Here is an 18,098-nt window from a genome sequence, read left to right on the forward strand (position 1 = left end):
TGTACATCTGGATATTAATACATTATGCACTCATTGAAGGTTGGACACTATATACACAGTATTGGGCTCACAATGTGCTGCAGCTATTTTAACTATATTACATCTGTCTTGTTTTTATTGGGTTTTAATTAAACAAAATTAAATGAGCGTATATTAAGACTGAGATAGTATAAACTGACATTCATGCAGATATGCCAGCCTGACTATAAGATATGATCTTAATGGAGTAGAGACTTTGCAAACTATTAAACTCTACCATATAATGAGGTATCTATTTAAATACTCTTTTATTTGAAAAGCAACTCTGCCCAACTATGGTGTAGTGTTGGAGAGCTTAATTAACACCTTGCAGAATGAATGAGAAACTGCCCAAACCATCACATTGCTCATACAGGGTACTGCAGTCACCTAAGTGGGACTCAGGCACTTCAAAGTGCAGGCTCTATTTTACATCCATTACAAATACAGGAAAAAACAACAAATGCAAACAGGGGTTGAATCTCTGGCCCATGAGAAGCTGCAAACTTCATGCTCTCCACTCATGCCAGGGTTGAGCAGAGCCTCACTGAATCTTGGCATCATAGCATCAGATCCCTGAATACGAAACTTCAAACTCATATTTGGAGGTCTCTTGCACTGAACTGTAGAAACCTCCAATACTACATTAGAGAGCTAATCAATTTCTTTTGTGAGTCTGAGGTTGTGTGTTGCTCATTGATTTCTAAAAGGTTCCCTTGACACCTCCCTTGGTAATTACTGTGTCTTCCACAAACAGCCAGCTCTAGAGTTTGAATCCCAGGTGAAATATTCAATTGAGATGTTGCTGAAGAACAGCAAATAGGAATCAAAACTTAGACACTGTGACAGGCTTTACTAGTTTGTTTTTAAACTTTCTATCTCACCAAACTTGTGAAGCAGCTGGTAGAGAGGCAGCCAAGTGCCTGTGAAAAGGAGGCTGGAGAACATATAGCAAGTGCATCAGAGGCTGCCTTGCTGCTCATTTATGGTAATTTCTGATGCTGATTTAGTCAGCTACGAAGTGAAACACATCCATGCGCACTTTCCTATTGCTGCTTCCTAAAGCTTCTCAGAATAATTAACAAGTGTGATATTTTCTTCCAGCACAAACAGATCAAGATTAAACCATGCTGTGGGGGAGATAAGCTAAAGGTCACTAGGAAATTTCATAAACTATAAATGCATTAGTATAATTAGCGTTCACTGGTACATCAAGGTGGGATCAGGAGTGTCAGGCTGGGTTCTATTTTTGCTGAGAGTGATGTCTCACTTACCCACTCCTCCAAGTACAAACCTACTTATCATCCAAGCATCATCAAATGTATGCAGAAGGCTCCTGCTATAGGCAAATGCTTCAAGATGTTCACCTTGGTTAGAAGATGGTGATTCCCTGGCAGCAGCACTTGTAACAAATAACTTTTGAATGCCCAGAGATAATCGTGGCCAAGCAAGGCAGTTTGCTTCATATTTAAGCATGAGACCTCTCTAGATCAAAGTTGTTCCAGCTCTGGTCCCTTCTGTACTTTGTAGGGCACTGAGGGCTTTTTCCCCCAGATTAAAGCGGCTGTGTAGTTGTGCTGTGTCTTGTTAAACAGCCACTCTAATTCACACTGCGGAGCTCCACTTCATCAGTGAATAAAGCAATGTTTTATTTTCTTTAATTCTCTAATGGGCCTCACAGCCCTGGGAGACTGAAAAATGCAGTAGAAAAACAAGAACACCTTGCTAAAATGAGTGCATTCTTAGCCACCCCCAAGAAATAACCATCTGTATTTTCAAAAGCTAGTATTTGGCTTGTCAAACAAAAGAATCAAAAAGAAATGGGGTATTTCAAAACTGTGTCCTTCCTCTGAAATCCACAGAATTGCTGCTTTTTGGATTTTTCTTTATGTTTGTGGTGTCACATAGTAAGGATGGCAATGAGTCTAACGGAAAGCAGAGCATTGTCTTGCAGAGTCTGTATAAGGAGTAAAGTTGCATATGACCACTGATTGTAAAATCTCAACCAGTATTTCATTATCCTGATTTGCACTGTGCTCCTATTAAAAATACCTGAGACCCACTGAGTTGGTAATGAAATGTCTGAGCACGTCTATCATGGATTTGGGGCAATATCAAGACAGTTTACCAAAGAAGATATCCAGGTGATGTTCCAAAAGGCACGTCCACTTTAACAGACATTTTAACAAGCCACAATATCCTGCCAGAGAGGATCAGCTCCAAAAACTGTTTTTAAATGTTTTTCTTGTAAAAGAAACAAGCTCAGAGCAAATTGACATTTGGGTTTAGAATTGCATTTCAGGGAAAATATAACAGCAGCACGTAAAGAGAAAAGGGAGGAAGAGTGAGGAGGCTGGGAAGGCTTACTTGCTTCGCTACCTTACCCGAGCGGAGTTGCTTGATTCGCCCATTGCTGGTGGCAGTGTCCACGGGCAGGAAGTCCTTGAACCAGGAGATTTCGGGATCAGGGTTACCACTGGCAGCACAGAGCATCGTGGCTGTGCGGGCCTTTTCCACCACCTTCAGCTGCGGGCCCATGTCAATGGTTGGGAAGCCAGCTGGGAGATGGTCTTCTGCAAGAGGAAAAAACACACAAGGTTAAAGAGAAACACTCCAGCCTGACAATGGGATACAGTTGCAGCGACAGCAGTGCCACCCGACAGCATCTGTGCCTCTGCTGGAAAACAGCAGCCTGACTTCCCTACTGAGAAGGTTATCAAGCCCTTAAAGCACATTAGGCTCTATAATGAGCATTCATTACACCAATAGAAGCTTCCACTAAATTTAACTCCACTTAAATCAATTGCCTTGGGAAACGTTCATAATTTTCATTGATACATAAGCTCCATCCATTGTTGTTAATAATTCAGTAAAAGCAGGTATTTGACTTTTTGTGGGAGGACTGAGTTGAAGATAACAGACAAACACAAAACCAAATAGTTTGAGGCATCTTGAAAAACAACAACTAAACAATAAAATGCCTTAGAAAGGTTCAGAGAGGCCCATTTTATTTTATTTTTTTTTTGGACTAGCATCATTTTGTCACATTGGTAGGATAGACTGTAAATTTTTTCCTCATGCCTCCAAATCTGATTCCAAAGGCTTTTAGAAACTAATGAATGTAAAGCTAATGAGCCACACTCTGCTCATGAACTGCCTGGCCAGACTGTGCTGTGGCAAGCTCCTGGTGCATTTTCTGGGCTGTAGAAAGCAGGAGACGTGTGCAAGAAATGGCCAGTGCATGCTCTGGCATGGCTTATTACAATACTGTGATAAAAAGCATCCCCTTAACTGCTGAAATCATTCATACAGTAGGTAGAAAAACAGTTAATTGGGTTTGTTGCTGCAGAGCACGGTCAGGTAGGCTTGGTGGAATACATTGGGCAGCCTTCACTGATAAGCCAAGGCATGCTCCAACATCATCATTCAATAGCAGCTGCAGAACTGAGCTCACTTATTCATTCTGTGGCAAGATGTACTGTACTCTGCTAAGCCTGAACTGCAATCAAAAGAACATACTTTTGCAGAAAAAAAAAGAACTTGAAGAACATTAAGAAGCTTTTAAAGCACCAGAAACTCAATTATTTTCAGTATGCTTCTTTTTTCCCTGTTTTAAGGAACCTTAAGCAAACTTCTCTGGCAAATCTGATTCTGCAATGCTCTGAGCCCACTGCAGTGTTTAAACAAACAAGACCTTAGCATCTTCCCAAGTCCCAGAGGAGTCTGAACTTGCTGCAATCTGACTTTTCCTACTATCACTGCACATCTGTACTCCTCACAGGAAGATACTAGCAATAGGTCACCTCAGGCGCTTCCTTCTACCTCTGCTGCCATACCTGCAGCACCAACATGGCCTGTGGTAGCTAATCTTGCATATGTCTACCTATGATCTCAAGAGAATTCCCAAGACCCTTGACTTGTCTGCACATCAAGACTGTAGAACAAGGCAACATCTGCTAGAAACAAAAAAATTGCCTGGGAATATAATTTAGACAGGAGTGACTATGAAGGTTTTCTACAGGAAAAAAGGTTCCTGATGTTTATTAAAAGCACAAACTGTATTTTGTCTCCCAGATCGACCTTCTGAGAACCTCTCTCATCATGAGCAAACATAAACAGAATTATTTTTTTTAAATGGAAGGTACTATGAAATTTAGTTCCTTTTAAATTTGCTCTCCATTGATTTTCAGCAACAAAAGGTACATAGAGCTTAACTGGAATGACACCAGCACCAGCATTCAATAGCAAGCAACAGAAGCACTCAATACTGAGCAACCACAATGTATACTCCTACATGGCTGAAAAGAAACAAAAGAAGGGTACACACAAAAATACAACATGGTACAGACTTAAAAGCAAAGGAAGATACATAGAAAAAGCAGTAAATAATGACAGTCCCTTGGATTAAGGCCAAGTTTGCCTATAGTGCAGCACCTTGCCATTTAGGGTATTGAAAACAGATGTTTACTCTGGAGAGGCTGAAACCCTAAAGTGATCTAATCTAATCACCACGATTACCACTGACAATCTTTTCTGGTTTGCACAAGATTTTACAAAGAATGCACTGAGCTCAGTATCACCCAGTTAACTTTGTCCGAAGTCTGTGTAGAGGCTTAGCACATAGCTAAAAGCAAACCTGAAACAAAACAACTTTTGTACATGAAGTCTCTTTCCTGTCTGCAATGATCCCTGACCACAGACAGGAGAGAAAGACCAGAGAGTCCTTCACAGTGTCTGATCCACAGGTACACGACCAGTCTGCTGCACTGGAGTGACTGTTCAATCAAAATTAGCAGTTTGTGATGAGCTACAGACCAGTAGAAATGACACCATCTACCCTTGACTTCACAGAGTACAACATGAAGACACTGATCACAAACACCCAGCAGCAAAGCTGCCTTTGCTGTACTAGAACTCTTGGTGCAAGCCTTTTCTACACTCTGAAGTTAAAGACAATGCTGCTCCCACGCCATCCACTCCCTGCAAGACCAAGTCACTACAGAGCCCAGGTGAGAACACTGGGCACTCATCAACTGAACAAAGGGCACAGGTTACCACCAGGTGATGATCCTCAGTACCCACACCCCACGCAGTGCTGGACGCAGATAAGCACAGCCAGCCATGCAAGGTTCATGCAGTGCACAGTCTTTTTTCCCCTCTTAACTGCATACAAGCCCCAAAACTATTGTGGCAAATGACAGTAGTAGAGAAATGGTGCATCCTTCATAGTCAGAACCACAGCACATTTCCTGGGCTAGCACTGGTACTGCCCAGTTTCTGTGCATGCCTGGAAGAACTCCAGCAAGCAGTGCTGGCATGCCTGCATCTACCAAGCAAGGACTTGCCTCACCCCTCATCAATCAAACACAGAGGCAGCACTGGTGTTTAAGAGCAGCAGTGTGATTCTAGGAGGCTGTAGTCCCAGGTCACATCTTTGTGTGATGAGATGCCTAGGAAAATCTGACAGCTGGTCTCTGATGATACCTCAGACACCCAGAGGCTGGAGTTCATCTGCTGTTAGTTCCATGGTAGCTTCAAGGGACACGTGCTGGGGACAAGTTCAGAACATCTGGGGATATAGCTCAAGAGGAAGACAAGCACCTTCTCCAGAGGTGGTCCAAGATGTAACTGTACCATCATGAAATGGGGAGCCTCAACCACTCCAGGTCTCCCCCTGCACTGTGTGGCTCTGGCAGCCCCCCAAAACCCTCCTGGAAAGGAGCAGCTTTGGAGAAAATCTGAGCTGGTCACACCGCAGAGCACAGCCCAGAACAAGCCCACGCCTGCCCCGTCAGCGACGCTCCTGAAGAGATAACAGGGCTTGGTTCCAGCCGGGCTTGGCGCTGCTGACTTCACTGGGACAGCAAGGGATGTGTCTGTGTTCAAACACTACAGACCACAATAGGAGTTCAGAGCCGTTCTTGCCGTGCCTTGCCCTCAGGCAAAAGTCTAATCTAGGTATAATTATGAGGCTCAGTCATGCCTCGGCTCCTTTCAGCCCTTGCTCGCTGCACTAACTTGTCTGCACAGGGAGCCTGTCAGTAATAGCCAACCTCCTATCCCAGCCAATACGAGGACACTCTTATTTGAGAAAATGAGGTTGTCAGCACTTGGTTTTATTTGAGGATAGCCAGTGTGCCTTCACTGCACATTAGAACAGGCTATGAATCTGCTTTCAAATGCATACCATCGAAACCAGTTTTTATTTCTGGGTTTCAGGTACTTTCAGAAGGTAGACATTAGGTTATAGGAAGCAAAATCTATGCATAACAGGATTTTTGGGGGCACTGCAAGCTCTAACTGCCTCCATAGACTAGTGCAGCAGCAGCAGAAATAAAGCAGGAAGAGGAGAGAAGCAGAAGGAAAGGAGGGAAACAAAAAGAGAGAAAAGAACAAGTGTGTGGGTTTTGCAGTTACAAACTGAAACTTAGAAAATCCACAACCAAGCTAAGGTCTTCCTAGCAGTAGTCACCAAGGAGACAGGAATGTCCCTTTGGCATCTAGCATGACAGCATGGGCAGAGGATATCTCCTCTCACTTGACAGCTCCCTTTACTAATCTTCTTTCTGAGGTGACAGAAATCTAACCCCTGCTCTCATGCAGTTCTTTTGTGCCAAAGATTTCTCATCTTTACGGGAAAAGCTAAGGTAAGAAACGTTTCCCACAGCCCCAAACTGGAGCAGAGACCTCCTTTAGAGCAGCTACAATTACATGGCTTGTTCCCCAGCTCCCCAGAAAACTACCTTTCCTGAGGATGCTGCTGAGAGAGACATACCCCTTGGTGTGTCCTTATTTTCTGCATCACTCGAAATATCAAGTGATGATAAGGGACATAGAGGCAATTGCAATTTACTTCTTACAAGAAGCACGGATCAGCCCCAGCATGGAATGGTGTGTAGATAACAGCTGCTTGCAAAAATGGCCTGCAGAGGAGTCTGTGGTGAGCACAGCTGTTGACAGCTGAATCCTGCAGGATTACCCCCAGGATTTTGCTGAAAACTTGTAATCTCTCACAGGACAGAAAAGTTGGAGGAGCTGAATATCAAACTGCTACCAGCACAAACACTGTACAGAACTCACTGCTCTTGCAGCCAAGCTGTTGTGTTTTGGGGGCTCATATCCTGACTTGGCACCTGTAAAACCTTCCCCCTACCACTGTTTATTTCCTCTGTGTCAACGTAGGAAATGGTATTTTAGAAATGATAGTGCAAACTGTAAACACGTTTATGGGAGTTATTTGTCACATTCTTCTTTCTGTAAAAGCCAGGCTTGCTTACTATCATGAGCCCAATTGTTCAGACTGCTGAGGGAGAGTTAAAAAATGATACCAAATATAATTTGAAAATAGGAAAAAGTAGCTTTTCTATACATTACAGCTACAGCTGTGAGGGTAAATCTCTTGCAATCTATCAAAACCACTGCCCCACTGGAAGGGGTGCTCTCAACTCCTTTAAAGTGACATATTGGGCCCTGTCCCCATACAGGGCTGGAAATGGCTTATCTGGGCCCCTGGCTGCCGCCAGCCTGCATCAGCTGAGGAACTTCCAGATCAACATCAATTTTAGGGTCTCGGTAGGGATGATTAAAACACAAAGCTGCTTTGTTTTCAGTTCTGCCAGCTATCTGAAACCACTCATGACTGTGTGGTGCTAGGGACAAGCCAGGAAATGGATTGAGGGCAGAGAGATCTCTGATAAATGTGTTTGACTGTGGTCAGCACTGCACAGGAGCAGAATATACAAACCAAAAGCTATTTCACATGTTCCTTATCCATTTGGTGAGGCAGGCTGGGATCACACCCAGTTCACGTCACCAGGGCTGAACTGATCCTGCCCAGATGTGGTGGTTTGATGCTTTGTTGCACAGGATGTGGCAGGGATAGCCCTTGTCTACCGACAGACTCTTTCCTGATGGATCAAAGGAATTACTTTGCAAATTTTGCAACCTTCCAAATCTCTCTTTGCGACACAGGAACGCATTTGCAGACACAAAATTATCAGTGCAAGGACGATAGCCTGGATAGTTGGCAATATTTACTAATGAAAGACGCAAGCCAGTAACATTGTAAGCACACCACAAAGCAGGACATCTGTTTGCTGAATAAACAGCCCTGATTCCTTCAGCACAGGTTATGCAGCACAGCTATTCAATTACCTCAAGACAATCAAAAGCAGTCGAGCAATCCAGCGGCCCAGAAGAACGGCATCACTTTACATGATAAGAAAACCCTGACATTGCTCTGTTCAGGTTCAACTGAAGCTGCACAAAGAGCATTTTATCAGCCATTTGGAGGCAATGCTCTCTTTCTGCATCCTTCTTACACAAGTCCCTAAAGAGGTGCACCACAAAAATTATCCAAATTCATGGTCTCCAAAGGCTGCCCAGTGTTGGGCTACTGCCCATGTGGGGAGTGGCGGGCGGAGCGCATTTGTTTGAGCTGGCTGCAGGAGCCAAGTCTCATCCAGGCTAATGAATGCCCCCCTCAACACTGGCACTGCCTTGCAATTGCCTAAGGAAAAGGTGGGGCAATGAAACCAACCTGTTTCAAAGGCAGCACAGTCTTAATTACTGGGTTAGTTAAGTATAAAACAGTTTCAGGCAGGCAGAAAATACAAACAGTCATCTATTGATGACAAGGTTTTTAATGACAAATCTGCTGGCTTTGTATGACATCATGCCAACGTGACATGCTGAAGCCGTGCACTGAAAATGGGGAGAAGGGCACAGATGAATGGGTGGGTGTGGAAACATGCTCCAGAAGGACTTCTCTGTTTCATGGTATAACCACATGAATTACTGCACAAGAGCTTACAGTAAACAAAGTATTTGCTATCTCTTACAAAGATCACAGCACCAGCAAAACAGCTCACAAAAGAAAGAATCTGAGTCAGTTCAAAACAAAGAAAGTACTGTAAGGAAAATTCAAGAAAATACGAGACTAGACATGGCAGAAGAGGATAAACTGTCAAGCAGATTCCTGCTCCAGGGGCTCACAGCGTGGGAGCTCACAGGACCTGCTTGTTCCAGAGCTTATGAGTCCATAAAATGCCTGATGGAGACAGTGTTACCCTTCCAGTGCCAGAAGGGCACTGCTGACATTGTCCTCTCGTGTCTGGACAGCAATTATCTCCATTTACAAGCTACAATAGTTTCTCAGTAGTGGAGGTGGCCATCCCAAGCACCTGGTTATCTCAGAGGGAGCAGGATGGCTTTGCAGAGGCAGGTGCCCCCAAGAGTAAGACAAAGCATCACCTCCCAGCTTGCTCTGGTGAGGAATCAGGCTGTGCTCCTGACAAGTCCCTGCTGCTTCTCTCCATGCACAGTGCTCAGGTAACACACAGTCACTGCAGCAATCTGTCCCTCCCAGGGCTGAGCACCCCACATCTGCCATGTTCACCAGCACTTGTTCACCTTGTGCTTGGCAGAGGCAACACAAAGATTATTAACAGCTGCTGAAGCTGACTCAGAGCAGAGGTAAGTCACAAACCTGGCCAAATTAAAGGTAAGCACCCACAACCCACTGTTGCAGTTCTTAGTTTAGGGATCTTCCTAAGTAATAACAAGTTCTGCCCTGTATTGTGTCAGCTGCAGCGTCTGCTGCCAACTAGGAGACCTCAACCCATCCTGGAAGAAAACAATTATTTACAGCTTGATCAGATTAGATTGCAACAGTCAAAGGTGGCATTTGCAAAATCCCTACCACCACAACATCCTTCTGTGAACCCAGCTATCTCTTCTGGCTTTTCATTCTGGTTTCCTCATAATGAAAATCACACTTGCAGCCTTGGTCCTAAACTTGAATGTTTCCAAGACCGAGATACAAAACATATCCGAAAAAATTAAAAAGAAAGATGATAGCAGAAAAAAGATGATAGCAGAAGCTTCTCTGCTTAGGCCAAACAAACTCTGTGCCACAAGGCAGAGCTGCTCTGAGCTGATGACACAGCCTCACAGAGTACTGAGAAGTGTGATACAAAGCCTCAGGATGTGAAGAACAGCCTGGACCTCCTGCTCCAAGCCTGCTACTCTGCCACAAGTGTAAAGCAGTGCCCACAAACAACTCAAAGCTGAAGAAACATTGAAACAAGCATTTTCCTGAAAGACCAGCAAAATTAGCTGGCCATGTTAGTGAAGTACTAAAAGAGCTTAGACTGTACAGCTCTGAGAGTAATTTATGGGTTCAGGGTACAGCACAGCAAAAATTCCATCAAGAAATGTGGACAAGGAAGAGCTTGCACAGAAATAGAACATATCTGCAAGACTCCCTGGCTGAGCAAGCACCCCTTTTAAAATCCTTGTTTGGCAAGAAAAAAAAAATTATTTCCTCCCTCAAAATTACAGCATGATTTCAAGTAGGTAAAAATAGAGTTTTCTGGGTCATATCCAACAGCTAATAAATAAGGCTAGGCTCTTTCAGTAACTACTACAGAAAAAACCCTCATCAGCTGGAAGTAAGCACTGAAAAAACTCACAAAAGTTCTTCAAAAGCATGAATTCAGAAGGGTTTTGCAGCCAGCTATTAAGACTCCATAGTAAAGGAACAGTAAAAGTCGACCACACTGTGCTTTCAGGCAGGACTGTGCCATTTGTTGGTACCAGCTGTTGAATATTACTACCTGTAGAACTGTTTCCAAACCATTGTTGCATTCTAATATTTTATACCGAGAAATACAACATAATTATTGCTACTGCATGCTTCCTTGTGACAGAATATATAAACATAACCCCACTAAAACATACCCAAAACTTCAATCTTTACAAGGAAAAGCATGGCAGAAGCTCTTACTTGTAGTTGAAGTAATTTATTAATCCACTGTATTTTTCATACTACCTGCCCTGATGTGAGGTGTTATTAGCATAAAGATTTTCAGTTTTAAGATGTGCAATCAATAATGCATTACCATATGCCATTAAATCCAACGTGTGGTTAAATTAATAGAGCATTTGACTTTTGATCCATGTATGTTTGGTTGCAGCTCAGAGCAGGGAAAAGGGCATGAGAATGGAGTTAATCTGACAGCAGAGCTCTCCCACGCTTTCTAACATCAAGTTTCAGATTAAAGAGAAGCATTCCTGTTGCCACTCAGCTGGAATACTAAATCTGTTCATTTCCACTTCACAGGCCAGAATGCAAGATTTTTGGTCACTTAATTCCTACTGAAAGGGTTAGATCGTGCTAAAATCTGATTGACTTAGTTCCTGCAGCCTGTTGCATCATTGTCAATCCAGGGCTTTTCCTGCTCTGGGGAACACTGCAGCCTGCCAGAGCATCACTGGCCAGCAAGTCTTAAGCAAAAACCTTGCCTAAGGATGTGAACAAGTTGTGTGTTTTGACAAAATGTCCTGCTGAATGAAAAAGTCTTATTTTCCAGCAATTGTTCCAACATGGGAAAGAAAAAGTACAGCTTTTCCTTGAATCTAAGCTACTGAAAAAGGAAGGTATTCAGACAACATGGATGAGCAATGACTGCCAACTTTTTAAGGAGAGAATGACTCCCTCTTGTCTTTCACCCTCCCCAGCATCCCCAAAGCCCCTTGAGGTACCAGATAACTGGAAGTTAGTAAATAGCACAAAGATTGAGGGCATCCTGTCAGTTTGCAGACCACACCAGGCTGGGTGGAAGTGTCCATCTGCTGGAGGGTAGGAGGGCTCTGCAGAGGGGTCTGGACGGGCTGGACTGACTGGCTGAGGCCAAAACTTACAATAAACTTATTATATTAATAAAATTAACTTATAATAATGAGGTTCAACAAGGCCTAGTGTTGGGTCCTGCACTTGGGTCAAGGCAATACCACACAAAGCTACAGGCTGGGGGCAGAGTGGCTGGAAAGCTGCCCAGCTTGGAAATGGAAACTTAAGGTTGTGCTCAGGAGGAGCTAGAGAGTTGTTAGAGAAAGCACAGAAATATTCTACTTATGACATTCACAACCAGCCAGAACTTTAAAGGAAAACAAGGATTCCCTCTGCTCCCAAAAAATGTCCTCCTGAAACACCTTTTTGTTCTCTGATACCAAGGACTAAAACTGAACTTTTTGGAATCAACCTCCAAAATTTCCAAGCTGTGGGATGGAGTTGCTCTGTGACGCTTGAAACTTTGAATCCCAAAGCCAGCAACCAAGGTGTGTGGGTGTGGGAAAGGAGGATGAACACAGTTCTTGCAAAAGCAAGGCTCTTCAGCAGCCAACAAGCTGAAAAGCATCAGCCCAGGTGCTCAACAGCCTGCTCTACTACCTCTCCATATTGCCTCTTCCTTTACACCCTTCCTCCAGCACCATCCCCTCCTGCCTTATCATTAGATTCTCATGCATGTGGTTCTGTCTGCCATTTCCTTACTTGTAGAAAACTCTAGAGCAAATGCTCATAAATCATATAAAATAGATAGCAAAAACAACACATAGAACCAGTACCAGTAAAGGCCGATACAGTAAAACACAAATTAAATTTATAGTCCAAAGCATTATTTCTTTGCAGTATTCAGAAAGAAAGTAACCTTTAAAAATCTCTAAGAAATATTCACATATTGACATAAGGTAAGTCTGTGACACTGAGAAGGTTTCTCTGGTATCTTTTTTTCAGAGAAATCCTACTTTCAAATGAAACAATAAATGTGAAGTTTCAGTGGACTTGTGTTGCAGCCAGCTCTGGCACAGAGGGTCTGCTAGCATGGAAGTCACTCAAGAACTGTAAGAAGAGCTTTAATTTAACCTCTACACCAAACAGATCAGTGACATGCCATCACTGCTTTCCATGCAAGTTTCAAAATACTCCATCACAGAAAATATCCTGGGTAAATAACTTTATTTACTTGGTGGGACACTGACTTTTTATAAAAGGGAAAACAGCAAGCCTTGACCAGCGCCAAAGACAGAAGTATCCTCTTATTATGTTTTATGTCTAATGTTAAACCATTGTTCTCTAGAAAATCCATTAATTGCACTGTCTCCAACATTACTTTAGCTGGAGACTCTGGTTACCCTAACAGTCTTTCAGAGACAGAAGGATGTAGGCATGCCCACAGTAAACCAATGGCTACATGCAAACACTAGTAAGACACTGTTGCCAGACAGTGATGGTTTTTAATGCTGGGATGATGTAATTACTCAGAGTAACTCTAACACAGGATATACTCTCCTTTTTACAGATAGCAAGTGTTGCAGAGGCTCAATATCCTATTTACTGCTTTGCCACAACACCCATCTTTTCAGAAAGATGTGCAATAAAAGGAGTGGCTGACAATTTCAGCCAAGGTTTTAAACAAGTCTCCAGTGCAGGCCTTCATGAATTAAAGAGCACACAACAGATAAATGGAAAGCTGGCAGTGAAATCACATCAAGACCAAGTGGATTTCAAAAAAAAAAAAAAGCACCTCTTGGCTCCTGTGGTACTCATCTTAATATAACCAAATGCAGTAAATCAGCTGAAATTCCTTTCCTGTTCAGGGAAAATGCATTCCCTAACTTTAGACATATTTGCTGGTAGTCAAGGGTTCATTTTATCAAACAACTACTACAGAAATTGCGGGTTTCCCCTGCTTTTCCCTGGCAAGTGAGAAGGGAGGGCTGCACAGTTTGGTGGCATGGAATTCTGACTTGCCAGGTGGGAGGTTGTCTCTTCTTTAAATATGGTCCCTGCCTTTCCCCCCAAAATATTACATCTGCAAAATACAAACCAAGAAGGCTACACAGATACCTGGATTTGGGAAGCTTCAGCTTCACTGTGCTGGAAAATTAAATTAAGGGAAGCTTTAAAAAGGTTTTTCCACTCTGGAAAATTGAAGGATTGTTGGCCTTAAAATCTTAAAGACAACTTGCCATTTTGCAACTGCATTGTCATTCCAGCTTTCTTTAGGAAGATCCCTGCACTAGTTCCATACATTAGTGGCTGGAAGAAGCACTTTCCACAGTAGCTATTGAGGTTTCCTTAATTCTTATTCTTTCTGATTTGGGAAATCACAGAAGGGGTTAAGGAGGACATAGCCACTGTGGACTTCTCAGGATCTACTCATGCAATAAAGTCAAGGGTCAGGATAAACAAAATTGAGAACAGCTATAAGGGGATGCTGTGCTCTTGCCCTATTTGAGTATTGTTTCATTTTTGACTGATTGGCAGGCAGCATTTGACAGACATGGGCTAAAGCTCCATGGGGTTGCAGGTCTCAGAAAATGATCAGGGGGAATTGAGTGCATGAATTGGTTTGTCTCCCTTGCTCTGAACCATCTTTCCCTTCTGCCCCTCACATACACATTGGCTATAACTGCTCCTGCCAGCCCCTTTTCAGTGTTTTGATGGAAGCAGCCTGGCTTTCAAGACCTAAGGATTCTCCAGGCCCACATTTCCTTAAAACTCCCAGATGTTTACACAGAGCTTTACAGTAAGGGTGATATTACTGTGTTTTTTTTCCATTTCCTGGTGTGTATAAAGTAGCCAGCCCTGCTGGGGGACAGGATGTGGCACCTCTGCCCCACTCTGCAGGTAGCTGCAGGGGTGACTGGCTGCCCATGGCTGAGCAGCCCCTCACACTTTCCCACATTTCCAGCATGGAGGTGTTGCATTTGAAGCCATGCAGTCGCAGTAGGTGCTGCTGCTGCTGCTGCCAACTCAGGAAAGTGTTGCAATCTTTCTTTAACCCAGCTCAGGTTAGACCAGATTTTCTGGTACAGATAACAATTGCGCTATTTACATGTCATACACCTAAAGGGCAGACACCCGGGTTTTGCTGGAGCAGATGTCTTAGGAGGAAGCCTGAACTCTAAAAAAGCATGTAAAAGCCACAGCTGCCTCTCTGACCTGCTCCAGCATGGCCCAGGTGATTTTGTCTGCACAGCCTGCCCAAGCAGCTGACACGCACCGAGCTGCTCACTGCGAGGTGTCAGAAATGATAAAGCAAGGGCACAGTTTGATTCAGTGCCGAGCAAACGCCGGCTGGCAGTGACCACACACGCAGGGGTCAGGCAGTGCTGGCCTTTATTAGTGCATCAACCATCGCCGTGCTAACACACTCCTGGATTAGACTCCCGAAGCTGGATGTGTGAGCATGCTTGGGTATAACTAATTGGAAATAGGCCCTGAATTCCTAATAACCTAAGTTATAGTCCCTGGGATTTATGCCAAATTAAAGACAATTAATTCTCCTCTCTTGATTATTACACACCTTAATAGCTCTGTCCTTGAGTCAGTTCCATCCTTGATGTGCAGAGCCCTTTAGCTCAGTCTCTAAAATCTGATGTGCATGAAGAATAGGTAATAAGAAAATTTTGTATCAAATCTGAGTTACTGTATCAAAATCTCTCATGTTTTACAACAGCAAAAAACACAATTGGATTCAAAGCCTACTTCAGATCCTAGATTATAAAGGCATTTGCTGCATAGCCTCTGCACTATAGTCTTTAGAGGCCTTAAACAATTCCATGTTTCCCTTTAAGATCTTCTTTTAAAATACCACGCAGCAGTATATACAGATAATCAGGACTGTTTTCATTAAATGATTTCAGTGAAGTTCACTGGCTTTATTTGATATACAAAAGACTATTTAACCTTCTCCCAAGACACTCTACTGATGTAATTACAAGCAAGAGATGAGGCATGGCTTTCCCAACTGCAACCACTAACAGAAAAGAAAACCTTCTGTAAGCAGAGGCCGCTGTAAGTCTTTCCTACAGGATGTCAGAGGCAGGTATCTCCTTGCAGATAAAAATAATGTGAATCCTTTTTTTCCCAGCTCACCTATACAGTGCATAGGCTACAGGTGTCAGGACAATTCAGCTAAAGAAGTGCTGGCACTCCTGCCTTAGGCATCCTTCATGCACCAAGTAAACAAGCCCCTGTGTCCCTTTTGAGACTACCAACAGGAAATTCTGCAGGGCAAACTCTACTGCAGCCCTAGAGACATAATGGGATTTTCAGAGCTGATGGGGTGCTAACCTCAAGCTTGCCTGGGACAAGAGGACACCCTTTCCAAAGACGGAAGTAGAATAGGCTGACTCTCAGCTGTTAATTTTTACTGAGCCCACAACAATACAAAATGCCAGGGGGAGACATCCCACTCAAGGAGCCTCTGATGGTGGAGATGATCACGGGATACTCAGGCTCCTTGGGAAAATACCATCTTTCCTTTCAGACAGGGGTTTTTAGACCCATGACCTGCCTGAGGGAAAACAAAGCAGATCCTCATCCTATCAGTGAAAACCAACAGTCCCAGTCTTCTCCAGACAACGCTCAGTTCCTCGTGACCAGACCCGTGGCTCAGCATCTGGAGAAGATCTCAGAGATTTCTCTAGGAGACAGAAATGGCAGGGAAACCACAAACCCATGCAATCTGACCTAAGTGCTCTTGAAGCTTCACAATGCAGACAGGGCCCTCCAGCAGACAGACAGGCAGCTGTTGGGATTTTCACCACATCTCCTCAACAGCAGACCTGAGGCAGATCTCTACAGAACCCATGCATTCCCCGTGACAAAGCACGAAGGGAATGTCCCAGAAAAAGCCATGAATGTTGCCATGTGAGAGCTGAAAATCTCAAGTTTCATATTGTCTGTTGAGTTCTTGACACAAAGGTAATACGACTCTCCAAAACATTTCATTTCCTAAGCTTTTCTTTCTCTCATTTTTGCTGAACTCTGTTCAGCAACATAACTGATTCCATGCCTTGTGACAGAAACATGCATCCTAAAATAATGGAAAGAGCTAGGGAGAGAAAATCTCTAAGGTAATAGGAGGCAGGGAGAGCAAGAAATCTCCCCCTCAACTTGTGGCTTATGAACAACCCTGGATTGCTACAGAATGGCAAATCAACAGTTTGCCTGCCCACACACTCAAGCAGCAAGCAAAACCAGAAAAATAAATGAAGCACGTGAAAATACAATTTTTATTTGGTACCATGAGGCAACATTACACTGGATAGTGTAATTTTTTTTTCCCCCAGAAAGGTCAGAGAGCCCTCTGATTAAAACACCTGAGAAACCCTGGGTTGGGAAATAGAGCCCTACCAGCCTGGGAAGCTGAGCTGCCACAGGCACAAGCTTTGGACCCAAACTGTGACACATCGAGCACAAAGGATTGATCCTCCCCTGCAAACCACCTGCAAACAGAATAACAGCATCATCTTACATTTACACTGAGAATAGAAATTAAATTAGCAAGTAGATTTTGATCATGAAGTGACCTTTAAAAATGACTGAGAGAGGAAAATATTAGCCACCATTATTTGTTCTGATACAGATCCCTCCTGAAGGCAGCTTTGTGGGCAAAATATTATTGCTAATTTTATTTCATGTTTTCAAACTTCTTTTAGGAATCTAAGATAAGTCTTATTTTCTCATTTTTTTCATAGACAGCCTTTGCTATCTTCTTTTGTCATCTAAGCACAAACTGGGGAGTGTTGTAGCTGAACTTAAAGAAACTTGGTCAATTTTATGATATTTAATAATATTTGTAGCTAAAAAGGCTAAAAACACTAAGGGTAATGAGATCTCACACTCTGGTGCTTAACATATTCTCTTCTGCTTGTGGCACAAACCAAATGGTGGAAACAGTTCACATCAGTATGGGAAGGAGAAAACACACTCTCCTTGGAGACACAAGCAGGGGCTGGCCATGGCTGGAGGTCAGCCTGGGAGCCACGGCCAGCCAGACTCAGGCAAGCAGCTACACCCTGCAACCTCCTCTCACTCAGCCGTATTTATGACCACCATCAATACACTCACAACTGCAGCATTCGTTGCACAAATCTTTATGAGTTTTCCAAATGAAAGCAGGCTTTTCTTTCTTCCTGCCTTAAGCAGGTTTGTGGAAAGACTGCCAAAAATTGCACCTGGTTTATGGCTTCAACAACATTTCTTTTTGGTGCCCTCATTGTACTTCTTCCTCACTTACATAAAACTGCAAGGATTACGCAGAATTCAGGTTTGTTTTGTGACATGCTCTTTGAAAAGTCAATACCATTTAGAATTTGCTTTGACCTTGCATTTAGACAGAAATAGTATCATAGTTTCATATACAACTCCATCCTGCACACAAACTCCCTTATTTACATGTCAAGAAAGACAAGGATTTTGACTGCTAATGCCTTCTTGTCTTTGC

General features: G+C 43.3%; 1 protein-coding gene across 15 annotated transcripts in view; it reads right to left on the reverse strand.

Annotated features, from left to right (window-relative positions):
- PTPRF (protein tyrosine phosphatase receptor type F) overlaps positions 1-18,098 on the reverse strand; it is a 375,435-nt gene that overhangs the window by 103,826 nt on the left and 253,511 nt on the right. For all 15 annotated transcript variants that reach the window (XM_077785383.1, XM_021528150.2, XM_021528106.2 and 12 more), the window contains exon 6: positions 2,403-2,591. In XM_077785383.1, the coding sequence (XP_077641509.1) occupies positions 2,403-2,591 (189 nt within the window). The remainder of the gene's footprint in view (positions 1-2,402; positions 2,592-18,098) is intronic.

Source organism: Lonchura striata, chromosome 9 (assembly GCF_046129695.1).
Source record: "Lonchura striata isolate bLonStr1 chromosome 9, bLonStr1.mat, whole genome shotgun sequence".
NCBI classification, from domain to species: domain Eukaryota; kingdom Metazoa; phylum Chordata; class Aves; order Passeriformes; family Estrildidae; genus Lonchura; species Lonchura striata.